This window comes from Plectropomus leopardus, chromosome 6, assembly GCF_008729295.1.
Source record: "Plectropomus leopardus isolate mb chromosome 6, YSFRI_Pleo_2.0, whole genome shotgun sequence".
Taxonomy (NCBI): Eukaryota; Metazoa; Chordata; class Actinopteri; order Perciformes; family Serranidae; genus Plectropomus; species Plectropomus leopardus.
In genome coordinates, this window is record NC_056468.1 from 21,170,254 (window position 1) to 21,186,727 (window position 16,474).

Consider the following 16,474-nt stretch of genomic DNA (forward strand, 5'->3'; position numbering starts at 1 on the left):
ATGTTGTTTTTTTTTAAAAAAAATGATGCAGTTCTGCCTATAACAATATTTAAAATAAGGGTTTGGTTTTTTTTGCTATAATTAGAGCAATGTAGAGGGGGGAAAATACATTGTTATTATCATTATTTCCTGTCAATGAAATTTGCGGAAAATGTACAAAGAAATCCATTTTAAATTGAGAGAGAGCAAAGGAACCAGAAAAGAGCCGGTAAAAGGAGACAGAAGAAGGACGAGTGAGGGAAAGAGACACTGGAGGGTGGAGAGGAGATAAAAGCTCAGAACAACCATACAATAACATTAGGAGCAAAGGCTGGATGGTGGGTTGTGTATGCCTACAGCCTTCAGCAGTGAATACTGCCTTTCATTTTCCAAGACAACCTGCGGCTTTTCTCCCGCATGCCAATCACTACGGCAACAATACAGGCAGTTGCCAAACAGCCTTTCAGTTTTTGTGTGTGTGTGTGTGTGTGTGTGTGTGCGTGCATGCGTGCGTGCGTGCGTGCGTGCGTGCGTGCGTGCGTGCGTGCGTGTAAAACAGTCCTAAGGCAGTGTGTCATTTGAATTCTGATGGCAGCTCTGTCACTTCAACCTGTATTTCCTTGCCTGTCCTATACATGCGTAAATTGCACTTAAACATCTTCTCAGACAAGAGCAAAACCAAGCAGCAATCTCAGAGGCTGAAATATTAAGCCAATGCATACGTGCCAAAAAACGCAGTCCCTCTAAAGGCCAGTTGAGGCTGGCTCCAGATGCGAGTTAATCCCTATAGATGTGCAACTTTACAGGAAAAATAAATATTTTTACAGCAAAAAACATTTGTAGTCTTAGGTCCTGGACAGAGGTCTGTGAGAACTTTACATGGTTACCTCTCTTTATATATCTCTTATATAACTCGATGCAGACTAATTTGGAGTGATGTTTTTGCACTGCTTAGGAGTAGACAGACGCACGTTAAGGAGCTGATATTAGCGACAGTGCTGGTGATAAATACGCGATACTTCTGCAGAGTCATTTGACCTGGGTGTGAATGCCGATTGTACACTTTCCCATTGAACTAAAAGCTAAATGTTAGTGGATCTTTGCATTTTTTTTAATGCAGTGGGAATAAGGCTTTTTTTTCATTAACCATCCCTGTTATATGACAGCTAATATTGCCCTTTGCTCAGAGAGTAAGAAGCTATTTGAAGCTTATTGTTTTCCAGATTTGCAGACAATTTTGGCTGCTGTTTTTATTCTTTCAGTTAGCCACTACCGTTAGCTGCTTTTTAAATCTCCTGTGGTGGGTCGCATGCATGACATGTTAAAATGTCTTATGCTTCCTGCCCGTGTTCCCGTCCTGCCTGCTGTCCCTTTAACACATCTGGAGCTGTTATTACCTTCACTGGCGGCTCAAATGCGAGACAACTCTAGCCCCCCATTCTGTGATCGTACCTTTTATACAGAAGGTGGTATAAGAGTTAATTTTACCCACCTTGAACATGCAGTGCAACAGCGGTTTATGAGTCAGATTCAACCCTCACTGCCCGTTCACTATTTTCAACAGTCTGTGGCAAAGAATTCAACTTTTTGTTTGCATGGAAAAAGCTCCCCATTTACAGCCAGCATTTACTCTTTAACCTACATACTTCCTAATCTCTTCTGGTGGATCTCATTTCCCCTTAATTCCATCTTGTCCCAATGGTTTCCTGATGGTGACCTTTCATTTCATATCCTGTCTCCTGAATTAAGGGTATTAACTCACACATACACACAAACAGGGGCACGTACCACATAAATTAACACCCTAACGGGATAAATGACCGCAATGCCTTCACCTAACAATATGACCAGATGACCAAAAGATCATCTGCAGTAATCTCCTCCATGAATAAAACATTAGAGGAATTCAGTGACAGCGTGAGGACCAAGAACAGCCGGCTGACGGCTGATTGACGGACACACTCGTCTGAATTCAAAGAGCTGCGTTGACCTGACCACTTTGATACGCTGGCTGTCATGTGCCAGATTGTCTGTAGTCTTTTCCAGCCTGCATATTCTCTTGTATTAACTAGGGCTACAGAACAAGGCTTCACGATGTTCAAGAGTTGTAAGGGCGCGGAGAAAGCACTCCGCACAGCTTGTCAAATTACCTTCCTAATGGCCAGCTTGTCAGGCAGCCTCATCTCTGTGGAGACAGAGAGGACAAGTGGGGGGGGGGGGCGATCTATTCTCTTCCTTGTCACAGCAAAATCTCCCATCCGTCTCTTTATAGGGCACCTTTGCTTTCTTTTCTTTTAAGTCCTGCTGCTCAAGTACATCCTGCTCGAATTCAAATGGTAGTAATGGCTTGGTAGTATGAGAGTCGGATGTAGACAGGGGCCAGCGGTGTTATAGGCCTGTCAATCGTCTGTCTGCACTCTTTCGAAGTTGCCTCACCGTGCTTTAATAGGCTTTTCCATTAAGTCTAGTTAACAATTATTCACCTGAGTTATCAGTAGGTCAAAAGGCAGATTATTGTTTCTCATTAATAGCAAAATTACATCTTTAAAATCATTACAGTCTTTTCATATCTTACTCTTGTACACTTTGTCCAACAGCTTTATTTATGCATTTCCCATCAAAGAAGAGCTGATGCACTCTACGTTATACTATTAAAATATATTCAACAGGTGTATAAGGTATCATGCGTTTGGCTGTGTGTGTGTGTGTGTGTGTGTGTGTGTATGTATATATCCAGGGGCATAGCACCAAATTCTGGGCCCTATTTGCTTATGCAGTCTCTGTCGCACTTGGCTTTAGCTGCGTTTAAAGACAAATCGAAGTGCCGGGGCAGCCTAAACCATTTTTCACCTTTTTTTAAGGGGTGAGAGGGGTCTTAGAGAGCTTCCACTATTTACTAAGTTCAGTCTCTCAATTGATATATTAAGTCAACTGTAATTTACTTAGAAACACAAGTTTGCAAAGCAAAGGTTGTCATGCCAACCCTATTATTATATGTATGTGCTTATGGGGCGGCTGTACAATTGATGTTCACTGAAATTATCTTAATAATTAAAATTAGTTGTCTTCTTTAACAGTGAATCTATATGTTGTGGCACTGCCATTTTAATTAGGCTGTACAATATTTACTTTTTTTCAGTTAAAATGCCTGAAAACTTTGCTCCGAGCACAAAATGGATCCTGTCTTCTTTTTTTTTTCAAACCACATTAATCATCCCCTTCATCCATCCAGATGAGCCAAAACAAAGTAGGAAGGTACTTTATTGTTACCAAAGTCCGAGTTCCTCATAATTTTCTATTCCTTTAATGATTCACATCCTCAAGCCTCAGTGTGCGCGCACACACACACACACACACACACACACACACACACACACACACACAAAAAGAGGTATGTTTTTGCCTTGAGGAGAAACCATTTGCTCATTTTGATGGAGGCCTAAAAGAGAGGTTGAGCTGTCTAAGTGGATTTTTCATTACTAAATGTAATAGGGCAAAGAAAATTACATCTGCTGCAGCAGGAGGGGTATTAGGATTGCTCATGTATTTTTTTCATTGATATTTGTAATGACCAAAGAGGTACAGTGCAGCTGTATATGAGCATTAGAGAAATTAGCACAGTGCTCTGTCCCTCCTGTCTCAGTCTCCTCCATTCGCCTGCTATTTGCAATTTGGAAAGGTACATCCAAACTCACGGGGGAATGAAAAAGTATATTTTTCTCCCTGTTACCGCTCCGGACTGAGACAGAAGTGGAAGACTAAAATCGAGGAAATAATATTGCAAATGGAAAGCTATTAGGGCGGTCGAGCACTTTCTCATGCTGCTTCTGAAATATGTCATTTATCATGTGGTACTGCATGACAAACTTTTAAAGACTCAAAAATTGTAATTTCCTCACAAGACTGTAGTCCAGCCTTTCAATGAACCCCAGAACTACAGTGCACATGTAATACATTCAGGAGGAAATGATGAAGGTCATAAGCTTCATAACAGATCTCTGAGAGAAGAATTCCTGCCGTAAATGTTTGGTTCGTGTACAGTGCATGTTCCCTGCCAACTTCCATCCTAAATCACCTCCTAAAAAGCTATATTCAGATACATCCTTTTCATATTCATATATATCAGCAGTGATGAGAGACATGCTCAGATGCTGCACTTCCATACAAAAAGAATAGAAGTCTGGCAATGAACATTTTACTTTGGTAAATGTACAAGAGAGTCATCAACGAAATAAATCTAAAATAAAATTTAAAAAAACAAGCCATTAGGCAAAATGGCCACTTTCAAGGTCCAGTGTGTAAGATTTATTAGGATTTAGCGGCATCTTATTTATTGTTCAGGTTTTTACCAGGAGCAGAATTTTTGGCAGAGGTGTCTTCCTCTTCATGCCAAATGCTGCTTGTGATTAAATCTGGTAAGAAAAAAAAAAAGACTGAATAAAGCAGGTTCACATTAAAAATCCACGTTTATTTTTATTGTGTTTTGCTCATCGCAGACCAGCTACTATCCCAGCATCTGCTGTGTGCTCACCTTTTTTCTGTGATAACTCAAGATCCAGACATTCAGGAGGGCCAAATTTAAATTTAAACATTATGATAGGTTTTTCCAATGCTCTTGTCCTGTAGGAGAACTATGGTGGCTGATGATGGGGGCACTAAATCCTACACAGTGCATCTTTAAGTTTAATGGCACTTAAATAAATTAGTACATTCATATAAGCACCTTGACTTCTCTTATTTCCCATGTATTTTGTTATAATAATAATTTTTATTTACAAAGCACTCTTTAAAAGCTACATTACAAAGTACTTCACAAGGCTGCAAAATAGACAAAACAAGTCAAAAAAATAAAAGGTTTTTAAAAGAAAACAGATTTAAAAGACAAAAAAGGTCAAAAATGAGGTGATAAGAAATAAAACAGTTCAAAGTAAACTAAAGTCGTGCGATTCTTCTTTTTCTGACATTATAACCTGACTGCGTTTACACCTGCTGAATGTCAAAAAAAAGGAAACACATTTAGGGAATGTGTTTTGACATATAATTCAGTGAAAGGTGTACAAAGCTGCACTGAGTGTTCACCATATAGCCACCATTCGTTAGTTACAGTACGTATACAGTGAGGTTTGACCGCAGCATCACTGAGACAACACTCCCCTCTTGTTTCATTTATTCCATCTCCCAATATTTATTCCACTTGTGTCTCCCAATGGGTTGCTACTCTCCCCCTCCTCCATCGTATCCAGCCTCATTAGCACGTAACAGGTTATCGATATGCATAGCAGGGTCCTGATTTAGGCATTCAACCTGATTAGCCCTTAATGATTGAGAGCGACTACCTGAATGGAAGTGCACACAGTGACAGTAACATGTATGTGCTCTCCTGCACAAACGCACAGAGACACATAACATACATCATTTATTAGCATGTATTTTGCTCATTTTCACACTGAGGACATCAAAGTGACGCCTAATTATATTGTATGACGGCAGACAAGACACAAATTAATTTGAGTAATACAAAAATTGTTGAGACATTTCTACCTCTAAAGACAACTGCACAGCTACCTTTAGTTACCATTATCTGAGCTTAAACAGTGCTCATCCCAAAGGTGCATTTAATAAGACTATTACAAACCAAACAGAACACTGCCTCTCTCTCCTATTGTTAATACAATACTCACTTAACAAGAAGAAATGGATAGATAAAATCAGTAGCGAGCTCTTACTTCAAGCATGTTTTTATTAGTCAGTGTGTGTAAAAGAGAATTATAAAACCTTCAGAACAATCTTATTTTAATACACAGTGAATTAACACATACATTCGCAGTATATGAATTTATTAAAGACAATAACATAGTTGAGGCTCTATGATGTAAAAATAATCGAAGCTCATGGCCTCTCCTTTATCTCCCTTTCCTCTCATTCTCCTCTCAGGGAGTTTATTAAAGCCCCACGCTGCCCTTGGATATTCAATCATTTTTAGTCAGAAGTAATGGATGTACTGAATGAATGCAAAGGCTGGTAATTCATTACAACAATCAGAACATGAATTATTTTCTCCCCATTTCCCCTCTCTCATCTTGCATGCTTCACTCTCCTTCCTCACGTAGTTTTCAATGTTACAATTTGGGATGCGCAACTTATTTAGTTTGAACTAATATGTTGATTATCAATCAGTGTTGATGTTATATGTGGTTACTTTCCTTGGAATTGATGCTGTGAATGTTAAGCAGAAAATAGCTCTCTGAATAGATGAATGAAAATTTCTCTAAAGACAAATGACAGAATGTCACATTCGCATACAGCAGATGGAGCGCATTGCAACACACTGCTCTCCAAATCTGAAGCAGTGACAACAGCTTGATCACCAATCCTAAAAAAAACCCACCTTTATTTCATTCAATTTCTCATCTCTGCTTAAGGGCAATATACTTCTCCACTGCCTGTAATTTTCTCATTATCACCCACTTCCCCCTAACTTCTCCTCCGTGTCTATTTTCTCCTCTCTCTCACCCTCTGCTCCAGCTCCTGGACTACTTTCTCATTGATGGGGTCGGCCTTGGTCACCACGGCTTTCCTGCCGTCTGCTTCGACCATGATGGTCATAACGCAGCACATGTCCACCAGCCCTTCCTGACACCTCCTCATCCCGGCATCCAGCTCGCCTTTCCGGGCTGGGTCACGCTTTAAAGCCCCCTTCTCTGCCACCGAGAAGCCCAGCAGGCCCGTCAAAACCTCATCAGACAACTCCACATCCAGGTAACCAGTTCCATCAGATACCGTAGCGCAGATGCCCCAAAGACCGTTGCTGCTGCTTAGTTTCCCTAAAAGAGTCACGATAAAAGCTTTGACACGGATCTCTGTGGTCCGTGGGTGAGGTTTGGACATTGTCTCTTCTAACACACACAAATATGTAAAAGGTGGAGAGGTCAAAGTGACCGAGCTGTCACTCTGAGGTCCTTTTTTAGCAGATAGTCTATCAAATACTGCAGTGTTAGAGGTTTGCCCCTGACGTGTGCTGTGTGAGCTCTCGAATGCAGACTCTGTCTTCATAGAAAACTTATCTGTTACACTTAATGAGTCGCTGGTAAGTCTACAACTGGAAGTGGCTGTTTTATTTCTGGCGCTCTCTCTTTCTCTAATTGGTCCTTGTTGGACAGAGACCTGATTTGGCCCCTCAGTTTCTACCTCTGCAAGAAGGCAGTCCATATCTTCATCCATGAAATCACTCTCATTATTAGTTACAAATTCTTCTTCATTTGATGGCTCTAAAGCTGCTGCCGGGTTAAAGGACTGCCCTGTAGCTCCTTTAAAGAAGTCTTGATAGGCTCTTTTCTGTGAGATGGATCTAGAGTTGCTAGAACCATGGTGTGACCCAGAGCCATGCAAACTGGGCTGCTCAAACTGTGCAGTTTGGGCTTTTGTTGCTCCATTAGGATTTCCCGTTCTGTTGTTGTTGTTGTTGTTCTGTGGCGTGTTTCTGTGGCTGCAGTCAGACTGCGCAGCAACATTTGTACTTTCTTGAAAAATCACACTGTCCAACTCATCCAGGGGAAAATCATCAAATTCTTGATCGGGAAAGTCTTCGTCTGTCATGTTGTGATCTGGGATCTGAATCGAGAGGTCTGAATCCTCATGACTGTTACCATGGTGATGACCTTGGACTGAAGCCCCTCTGTTGTTTTGGGTGAAATTGCTTCTGTACGGACTGGCAGAGGCTTCACTTCTGCAAGAGACCAACCAAAAAATGTTGGACTGAGTAATATTTCTAGATGTTTTTAACAGTGTTAGCACCCCATAAATTATACAGAGGGCGTCAGAGTATTTTTTCCAGTGTCGCTCCAGCAACAAGGGGCAGAGATAGTTCAAAGTCTGATATCACTCTAGACTTTAATAGCAATTTAATGAAAGAACTATTTTCTTTCTATCGAAATGCATCATCCAACCCAGGCTCATGCTTGTTAGTTAGCCTATATTTTGGGCAAAATTTTATTTATAATTTTATTTTGCTTCTAGGAGATGCACTGAATTCAGGCGAAGAGGAACCTTATTTTAAGTCTTTTGAGAAAGTGCAACACCCCCCCCCACCCCCACCCCAATTTTTCCCCCCAAATCAGTGAATAATCATGATAAATTTTGATGATCTCAATATTGATCAAAATAATGATTGTCATTTTGGCTATAATTGTGCAGCCCTAACTGCAAGCTGCGTGCCATGTAGTTCCATTATAATCGAGAGAAAGGAGACATCTCTATGGACGATACCAACACACGAGGAGAGAGAAATATTTTTGATTTTCGGGTGAACTGTCCCTTTAAGTCTTAAGTCTCCATGATTACAGCCTGAAGTCAGACAGCTTGCTTTGCATTTTATGTCATGATTAGAGAAGTCTTTGTCATTCAAATAAAAAAAATCAAATAATGTAGCAATTTATTCTCATTTATTTCTGACTGTGCAGGAAATTAGTGGTCACATGACAGCAACGCCAACAATGACAAAAGAATATATAAGTTTGCTGATGAGCTGTAGAGTGAGTGTTAAATGCTTCCTGAAGTAGCTGAAAGATAAATGCTGATATTTTTCAGACAAGACAGACATTATGCTAAAATTCAAAATGTCAAGGTTTATTTGCCCGATAGTGAACACCGCAGAGTTCCAGCTTAAAATGTCAAGGCATCATGTTGTTAACCACTCACCTGTATGAGGCTGTGGAGACGAGGCTTCTGACAGAGGAGGTTCTCGAGGACTGAGTCGAGGTCTTGCTGAGCGTCCCGTAGCCGCTGTCTTGAACAGGCTCAACCTGAACCCTTTCAACCTCCTCCTGGGCCTCCAGATTGGCCAATAACTCTGCGTCATCAAGTTCCAGCACGTCCACGTCCTGGTTCCCTGAAGAGAAAACAAAAAGAAGCATAATTATTTTCAATTCTGAAATAGGTAATGTGAGCTTAGAAAAAAAGACATCCATTTCCATTCTTAAACGGGCCGTACTTTACATAAAATCTAAGTAGGAGGAAATGAATATACTTCACCTTGTTGTGGTGCAGGTGGGGCCTCTTGCCCCTCCTGCTGCTCCTCCTCAGGGAGTCCCAGCGTCCGACACAGCACCTTGCCCTGTCAGTATAGAAGTACACACTGGATCTGTACACATTATGGTATATTATAAACTGCTGTATCAGAACAGCTGGGATTTTGTTTCTACCTTTGTTTCATGAGCTGTAAAAAAACGGTATCTGGTCAGTTTTACTAACTAGATTTAATCTCAATGCTTTAATAGATGACAAATAAATAAAAGGGTGATTAGGTCCATATAGTATTCATATGACATTTGTAACAAAAAATAAAGAAAAGAAAAACATGTATTGGTTTAAAGGAGTAGCTGATCCACAAAGTGATAATTTGTATAACAAATACTCACCCTGCGTTACGAAACACATATACATTGTGACAAAAACTATATCACTTTTTGTTTTTTTTCACATGCCATAACAGAGAATCCAAAAACAAAAAAAAAGTCTTGATGCACGACTTGTCCATGCGTGAAACTGTTTGTGCAGAAGTGTTTTAAATAGTGACATTTTAGCAAAAATGCATGTTTGGGAAACAACGAGCATGACTGTATAAATGAGACTTGGATTATATCGCTTTTTTTCTGCTTTGGATTATTTTTCCACCATGGAGACATGCGAGAAAACCACATTTTCATAAACAGAAGATCATTTTGTTTGTATAGTATTCCTGTAAATTTGCTTTTAACAGACAACTGAAATTAACAGTTAGCTACCACATAAGCAGTGCTGCTGCATATGTGGAAGTTAATGGAGATCCAAATAGACAAACAAACAGTACCTGTTTATTTCTCTCCACCAGGTCCTCCACCTCACCACCCAGGACCTTGATGTTGGTTGACCCCAACAGAAGCATCCCGAGTCTGCAAACCATCTGCCCCTGCAGCTGCAGCTTCACACCAGGCCTGATGGTAAGAGCCGACAATCCCAATTAAATATATGGTTCCAGAAAATTTCAGAAAATCGCCAGTGTTTTTTTAATTCTTGAGAAACTTGGAGGGGCGTAGGAGTAAAACATTTATTAACTTTGATTTAATTTTCAATTTCATGTTATTTCCATCCAAAATCGAAAAATAACACAGAAATAAGTAACAGCGGCCCCTCTGTTTATCTTGGCTACTATTAAGATTGAACACATTTTTTGCTTAAAAATTGGAGACAGTTGCTGAAAAGAAGTAAAAGAAAGACAGACAGATAGAAAGAAAGAGAGAATTGTTTTGATCATTTGATTATAGAAAGTTATGTTGAATGCAGTTATTTTTTTTGTGGATTGATTGTTAACCTGAGAGCTGTGCTGAGTGCAGGGATAGGCTGATACTCCATGGCCTCCAAGCTCTGGACTCCATCTGTCACCTGTACAACAGAGATGGTGTATTTTACCAGCAACAGTTGAACAGGGAAATGTTTGTGAAATTGTAATAGATTCATATACGTAGATACTTCTCAAAAGAAAGTTAAACATAACTGCTGCCCTTGCTTAGTTTTTCGAACAATTTTATAAATTCAAAACGTAGAAAAATAAATGACAGAAACATTTCTATGCATTTTAACAGTGAGGTGCAGCTACTGTAATACTGTATGTGTAAGAAACTCTGTAGGTTGTGAAGCTGCAAAACATTAACAACACAACATGAGCCATCATAGAGCTTGTTCGCCTATTAGTTTGCGTGATGTGTAAACTTTGGGTGTGGTTTCCACTTTCTGACCTGAGAAAAATCCAAATACTGATTCATCAATACATATTGATTCTGAATACCTAAAACACTTTCAATTCTCAGTTTCCACAGTATACATCTATACATGCTGCGCTGACTTGCTCTCTTCTATTGTTTATATTTACTACAGTATTTCTGCTGTTCTCTGCTAATAACCAAGAAAGAATTTTATAGCCGCTATACTGATAAAATTCAAATATAAGCCTTGTCCCATGGTTTTAAGGGTTAAGCAAATAATAGCTCTGGCTTTTGATTAAAGTTTTAAAGTATGTATCTTTTAATATACATTTTAAGTTGTATGCCATCAAAGTCATTTGCTTCCTGATGGCATGAAAAATGGTACTGAATATCTATGTTTTATAAATATTGTATCGAAGTTAGAAATCTCAGTATCATGAAAACGCTATTCTGCATAGGATCAAAACCTCCTAATCAAACTATTGTGGCATGAAGTCAGTGGGCATTATCTTTTTTTTCATTTAGCTGCAAACATCCTAAAACTTTGCTGAACAGTTAAATCGAGACTGACTGAATGTTACATAACTGTTTTTGCACTATATATGCTGGATGAGCTGAATTTTTCACAATGCAAAGCTGGTCACAGCTTATCTAAACCGCATCTGCTTTATTGTCCTGCCTTTTGACAGTTATTCCAGTGTATTTTAAATGCCATGTGTCTTTTAAGCCATGACTCCCAGAATTGTGAGAATTCAGGACTCAGACATCGTAGAAAAAAAAATGCAACGTTTCTAAGCAACACCAGCACTATTCTTGAGAAACCATAGAGCAGTGACAAGTGTATTACTTAAGGTGAAAATTACAGTCTGTGCCTTATATTCCAGCAATTTACTCTTTCATATGCTCCCACTGATTGTCCACTCTGATTTGGTTAGGAAGGAAAGCAGAAGTCTTCATTATTCTAACCGACCAAACACATAAAGATAAAATGTGGTCGTAGAATATCGCTGGACAGTTTCTGAATATACTTCTACACATTGGTAAATAGTGTAAAAACAGTGTATTTTTAATGTCAAATACACTGTAGCCAGTACCATTTTGTATACAATGCCAAAACCTTTTTGCTTTCAGACTATTATGATCACATTTTTTTTTATAAACTGAAAAATAATAAATGATAATCAACCTCAACCTATACACTCAACCTATGCAGCATAGGTTGAGTGGACAGCTCAATGTAGGTACGTTCATGAAATGTCACATATACTCACATATATACTAATAAGCTGTTGAAATGCAAAAAACATTGTAAAACCTCTCCATAGGCGTTCTCTCTAAATAAACTGTTACCATTTACAAAGCACAACATCAATATTCAGGGGTTATATTTTATTATACCTACTGTATTTCATACATGCCTCTGACCTGCAATAGTAGCATACGGGTCGCTCTGGCTTCCCAGGGCCTCTGCGTGGCCTGTGTGACAGCAGACACCTCGTCGTTGGCACAATCTGAGCCCCTCCACTTCTGCAGCTGACTGTACGCAGGCTGGCTGATGTCTATTAATGAGTCAACCTAAAACAGAGTGACACCTTTGATTATGTTGCCTTTGCCTTGCATATTAATTTCTTAAATATTTAGTGAGATGTTTGACACTACAGTCTAATAACAGTATCGTGGGTATAGAGTGTTGCAGGAATGAGTCCCTAAACCTGGAAATGAGTTTGCGTTTTAGCAACCCCAGTTCCCTAGTCTCAAAGACAATGTTTTGAGGTTTTTTTTCTTTTTTTTATGGGTTTTTCTTTAGAAGCCTGACATTAGCTCTGTGGTTAACACAAGCTTGACAGACTTTCACATTTTGTTATATGACATAAAATCTGTCAGTGTATACCCCACTTGTAAATTTTGAAGCTTTAATGTGTCTTAAAAAAGGCAGTTGCTAACAAGTGGCTGAACATGGCTTTACAGCCTTGTTGTGGTTGCAATGCTGAAGTCATGGGACCGTAATGTACAGTAGTTCATTTAAAGCCCTCCTTAGCTATTTATTCCCATTGATTCCAGTTTAAGTATCACAAACTTTCTTTTGCCACAGAGATTATTTTCTACAAGACTCAAAAATCCATTGGAAAAATCAGACTGGCTTTTTGTTGAGAGAACCAGGGTGATGTTTACTTCAGTTATGGCCTACAAATACATGTCATCCTTGCAGCAGTACAGTACTGCCTTGACTTGGAAATTTGTTGAACTTCTGGAGCTTATTTATAGGTGGAACATGTGGCTATTTTAATTATTTAACTTTCTATTTATCCATTGGTACTGTCCCTAACATAGTATCACACCATAAGCATGAGATGAAATATACGATCAACAAGCCTGTACCTGGACACAGAAGGTGCCGCTGAGTTCAGTCTCCTGGGCCTGAGAGAGCCCCTCAGGGAGAACAGGGTGGCCCAGGTCCCTCAAGTCTGTCAACAGCCACTGGTCCAGTGCCTAAAATATCACATCATGCACATGAGGGTTAAAGCTGCCAGCCTTTTTATCATTCGCAGCTAAGACATTTTTCATTCACTCTGTATCATTAGTTATTTGAGAAGATTTCTATACTTTGTGATACAGCCTTCCATTCAAATTGTGACACATTAAAAGACATATAGCAGGAGGCACAGTGACTCAGTTGTGTCATCAAGTATGTGCAGATTTTAGGTTTCTTATTCAGGATTTAAACATCTTAATCTACATAGTTCTAGGGTTCTCCCAGGTGGGCCACTTGAATCTACTGATAATCACTGTCATGTTCCTGGAACCATCAACATGTGATCTATGCCTTGAGAAATTAAGCATTATTCTCCCAAGTATCTATTAAAAAAGGAGAGAGATTGTGGCCACGGACGGACACAGCTGTTCAGCAACAATATTTAGGTACACTGTGGCGTACAAATGATGTGTAAACGCACGAAAACATACCCCACATGATGCCACCACCAGCTGCTACAGCTGACACCAGGCAGGATGGATTCATACTAGTTACACAAAAATGTTGCCCTGCTATCAGCATGTTGCAACAGCAACCAGGATTTGGCAGACCAGGAGGTGTTCTTTCACTCCTCAATTGCCCACTTTTGATGATCACTGCCCGCTGTAGCATAGTCTTCCTCTCGCGTCAGCGACCAGCAGTAGAGCTGTGCATGGTGTTTGGCTGTTGATGCTTGCCTGCTTCAAGGTTTAATGAATTGTACTTTTTGTGCACTGCATATTTGGGTAGGGTTACTTTTGATGCAAAGTTGAATAAATCAGCTATTTAAATCGTGCTCTGAGTTTTTATGACAAAAAAGAAAGCGACACAGTCTGCTATTTCGGGTAGATTAACCCCCCCCCCCGCATAAGACCACCTGTTATCATGTGACCCAAGTCTCATACTTGAGTCCTGTCATTGGCACAACAGAGCTATCGCCATGACAACTGAGCAAACTCCAGACTGTAACCATTTTGCATTCGTCTGCTCAGTGAGACATTCAGACATCCTGCCTACCTGTTGGTTGATTTGCTGCTGTGACAGCCGACCTGCTCCTCCTGCCTCTTCCTGCAGCCACTCCACGCAGGCTTCCAGCCAGGCAAAGGGCACCTGGACATGCCAAGAGGACTGCAGCCAGGCCTGGGTAGCACGTACCACAGACTCGATCTCAGGGGCCATCCTCGTCCTTTGTGTGTGTTTGACTAAGGCCACTTCCTGATGTCTTCTACACTGTTATCTGCTATCATAAGAAAACAGTTCAGTTATTCATATTCAGTTGTACAGTTGTGTAATGTAACAAAATAATAATACTTTGTTATGGTACTTAAGTATTTTTTGGAGTATCTTTACTTGATTTGAGTTTTTATATTTGTCAACTTTCACTTCTACTCCACTACATTTCCAACATAAAAAATGTATGCTTTTACTTTGATACTTTTCCGCTAAGTTTCTTTCTTAATTACTACAAAATAGGAAAGGAATCAGGAAGTGAGGAAAGGACAGACAGACAAATGAATGGATGAGAGGGAACTAAAGTAAAACAGACCTTGTTTTTCTTCAAGTGCAACAAAGAAATACACTTTCTCAAAATTCTGACCTATTGCTTTTTTTTAACCTGGATTCACTTGTATGTTTAATACTTAAGTACATTTAATATCACAAATGAATAGTCCCCATGATACAATATTATCACAATACTTCAGTGACAATACAATATTGCTGCAATTTTAAACATGTTGCAATATGCTGAGTATTGTGATCAGATATCTTGCGATACTCTGTGATTCATTACCTTTTTCCTACTAAAAATTATTTTCCAGAATGAAAACTTAGTCAACATCTCTTTTATCTAGTTTCCAAGTTTCCAGTGTGTTAATCTCACTTCCGTTACTTTTATTGCAGCAAATATGCATCTAGTGGACTGAAAATGCAATTCATTTTAATTAATTTTATTATTTTAGTAGGCTATCTTAAGTTTAATTTGTATATGAAATATAAATATATGATAAAAAATATTGATACTTGGTGTCCATGTAACGAAACAATATTGCCACACAAAAATTTCCTGATATAATATTTTAATAAGCGACTTTAACTTTTAACAAAATCTTTTTCTGTAAGATACCTGTACTTTAACTCCCGTGTGGCTTTAGAGGTACTTCATCTGCCACTGCAATTACATTTCCCTGTGATAACATTTTGTACATTCGTTTTCAGTAGTGGTGGTTCAAATGTTACATTTAATTTAATTCATAGCACCCTGCAATCCCTGAGGGATATAAGGGAGTAGTGTGGTGTGGAAGTTGTCATCTTCTCTCTGTATCTCCAAAACCACTTGACACCAAATCTTGTGGTAATTTATTGATTAGGAGAGATTACTTTATTGTGATGTAAGAACAGAGGAAAATTGCCTTCTGTTGTTTTTATGCGGTCACATCAGCTCTGATAAGCCCTGTGTCTCTGCAGATGGTCACGTCTGGGTGCTGTGGAGGGGAGATAAACAGAGACTGGATGAGAAATGGAGGCAGGGATAGCATGCAACTGAATTATAAAAAAGCTCCTCTATACGTTCAAGTAACTGTTGACGTAGAGCAGTGATACTCAACTTCCAACCCGCGGGCCAAATCTCGCCCCTATTAGGGTGCTGGGTGCCCAACCATTTTCTAATCCACAATAAAAAATAAAGTGATTCACACTGGGAATTATTTTTTGCACTTTTAGTATACATAGGGTGCCAGTGGGGGGGATCCCCCCGCACTCACTGACAAAGGTCCCAGCTAAGCCCCTAATGTCCTAAAATCCTAGAGAAACGTCCTAACATCCAAGAAACACTCAATAATCCTACAGATTTCCTAATATCACAGTAACATGCACCAGGCTGCTGCGGCTGGCTCCTGGACTCCTTTAATCTTTGCAAAAGTGGCTACCAAGCAAAGCTAGTTGAATATCGCTTATAGGTTACTTCAGTGGTTACCTGGGAGTTATGGAGACATCCTCCTCCACCAAGTGTTGTGGAAAGTAGCCAAGGCGCCAAAGTTGGTACGGTCTGCACCTTGGCTTAGTGTCCATATAACGCAACCAAACACTCGCTTACATACAACAGCAGTACTGTAACATATCAACTGTACCTCTACAAACACTAAAAAAAGTCACCGCTTAATATTGGCCATGCGGATCACACCTTAAAAACAGAAGTAACTTGAGCAACACACTAAAATTGCAAACCTAACTGCACCCGGAAATA

The 16,474-nt window shown here is 39.6% G+C and overlaps 1 protein-coding gene across 1 annotated transcript; it reads right to left on the minus strand.

Moving 5' to 3' along the window:
• Positions 1–5,314: 5,314 nt before the first annotated feature.
• rmi1 (RMI1, RecQ mediated genome instability 1, homolog (S. cerevisiae)) lies at positions 5,315–16,453 on the minus strand. The gene is made up of 10 exons (XM_042488169.1): positions 16,205–16,453; positions 15,356–15,713; positions 14,248–14,470; positions 13,098–13,208; positions 12,144–12,293; positions 10,328–10,398; positions 9,827–9,950; positions 9,010–9,091; positions 8,677–8,866; positions 5,315–7,705 (listed from the first exon to the last, which is right to left on the minus strand). The coding sequence occupies exons 3-10, from the start codon at positions 14,407–14,409 to the stop codon at positions 6,472–6,474; spliced, it is 2,124 nt and encodes a 707-aa protein (XP_042344103.1). The 5' UTR covers positions 14,410–14,470; positions 15,356–15,713; positions 16,205–16,453; the 3' UTR covers positions 5,315–6,471.
• Between the last annotated feature and the right edge of the window lie 21 nt (positions 16,454–16,474).

Bases quoted from the DNA above. Each gene is read 5' to 3' on its own strand.
- rmi1 (XM_042488169.1), bottom strand. From the start codon at position 14,409: ATGGCCCCTGAGATCGAGTCTGTGGTACGTGCTACCCAGGCCTGGCTG. The intron at 13,209-14,247 runs GTAGGCAGGATG...GTGATATTTTAG, and splicing joins AGCAGCAAATCAACCAACAG to GCACTGGACCAGTGGCTGTT. The intron at 10,399-12,143 runs GTCAGAGGCATG...TCTGTTGTACAG, and splicing joins CCCGTATGCTACTATTGCAG to GTGACAGATGGAGTCCAGAG.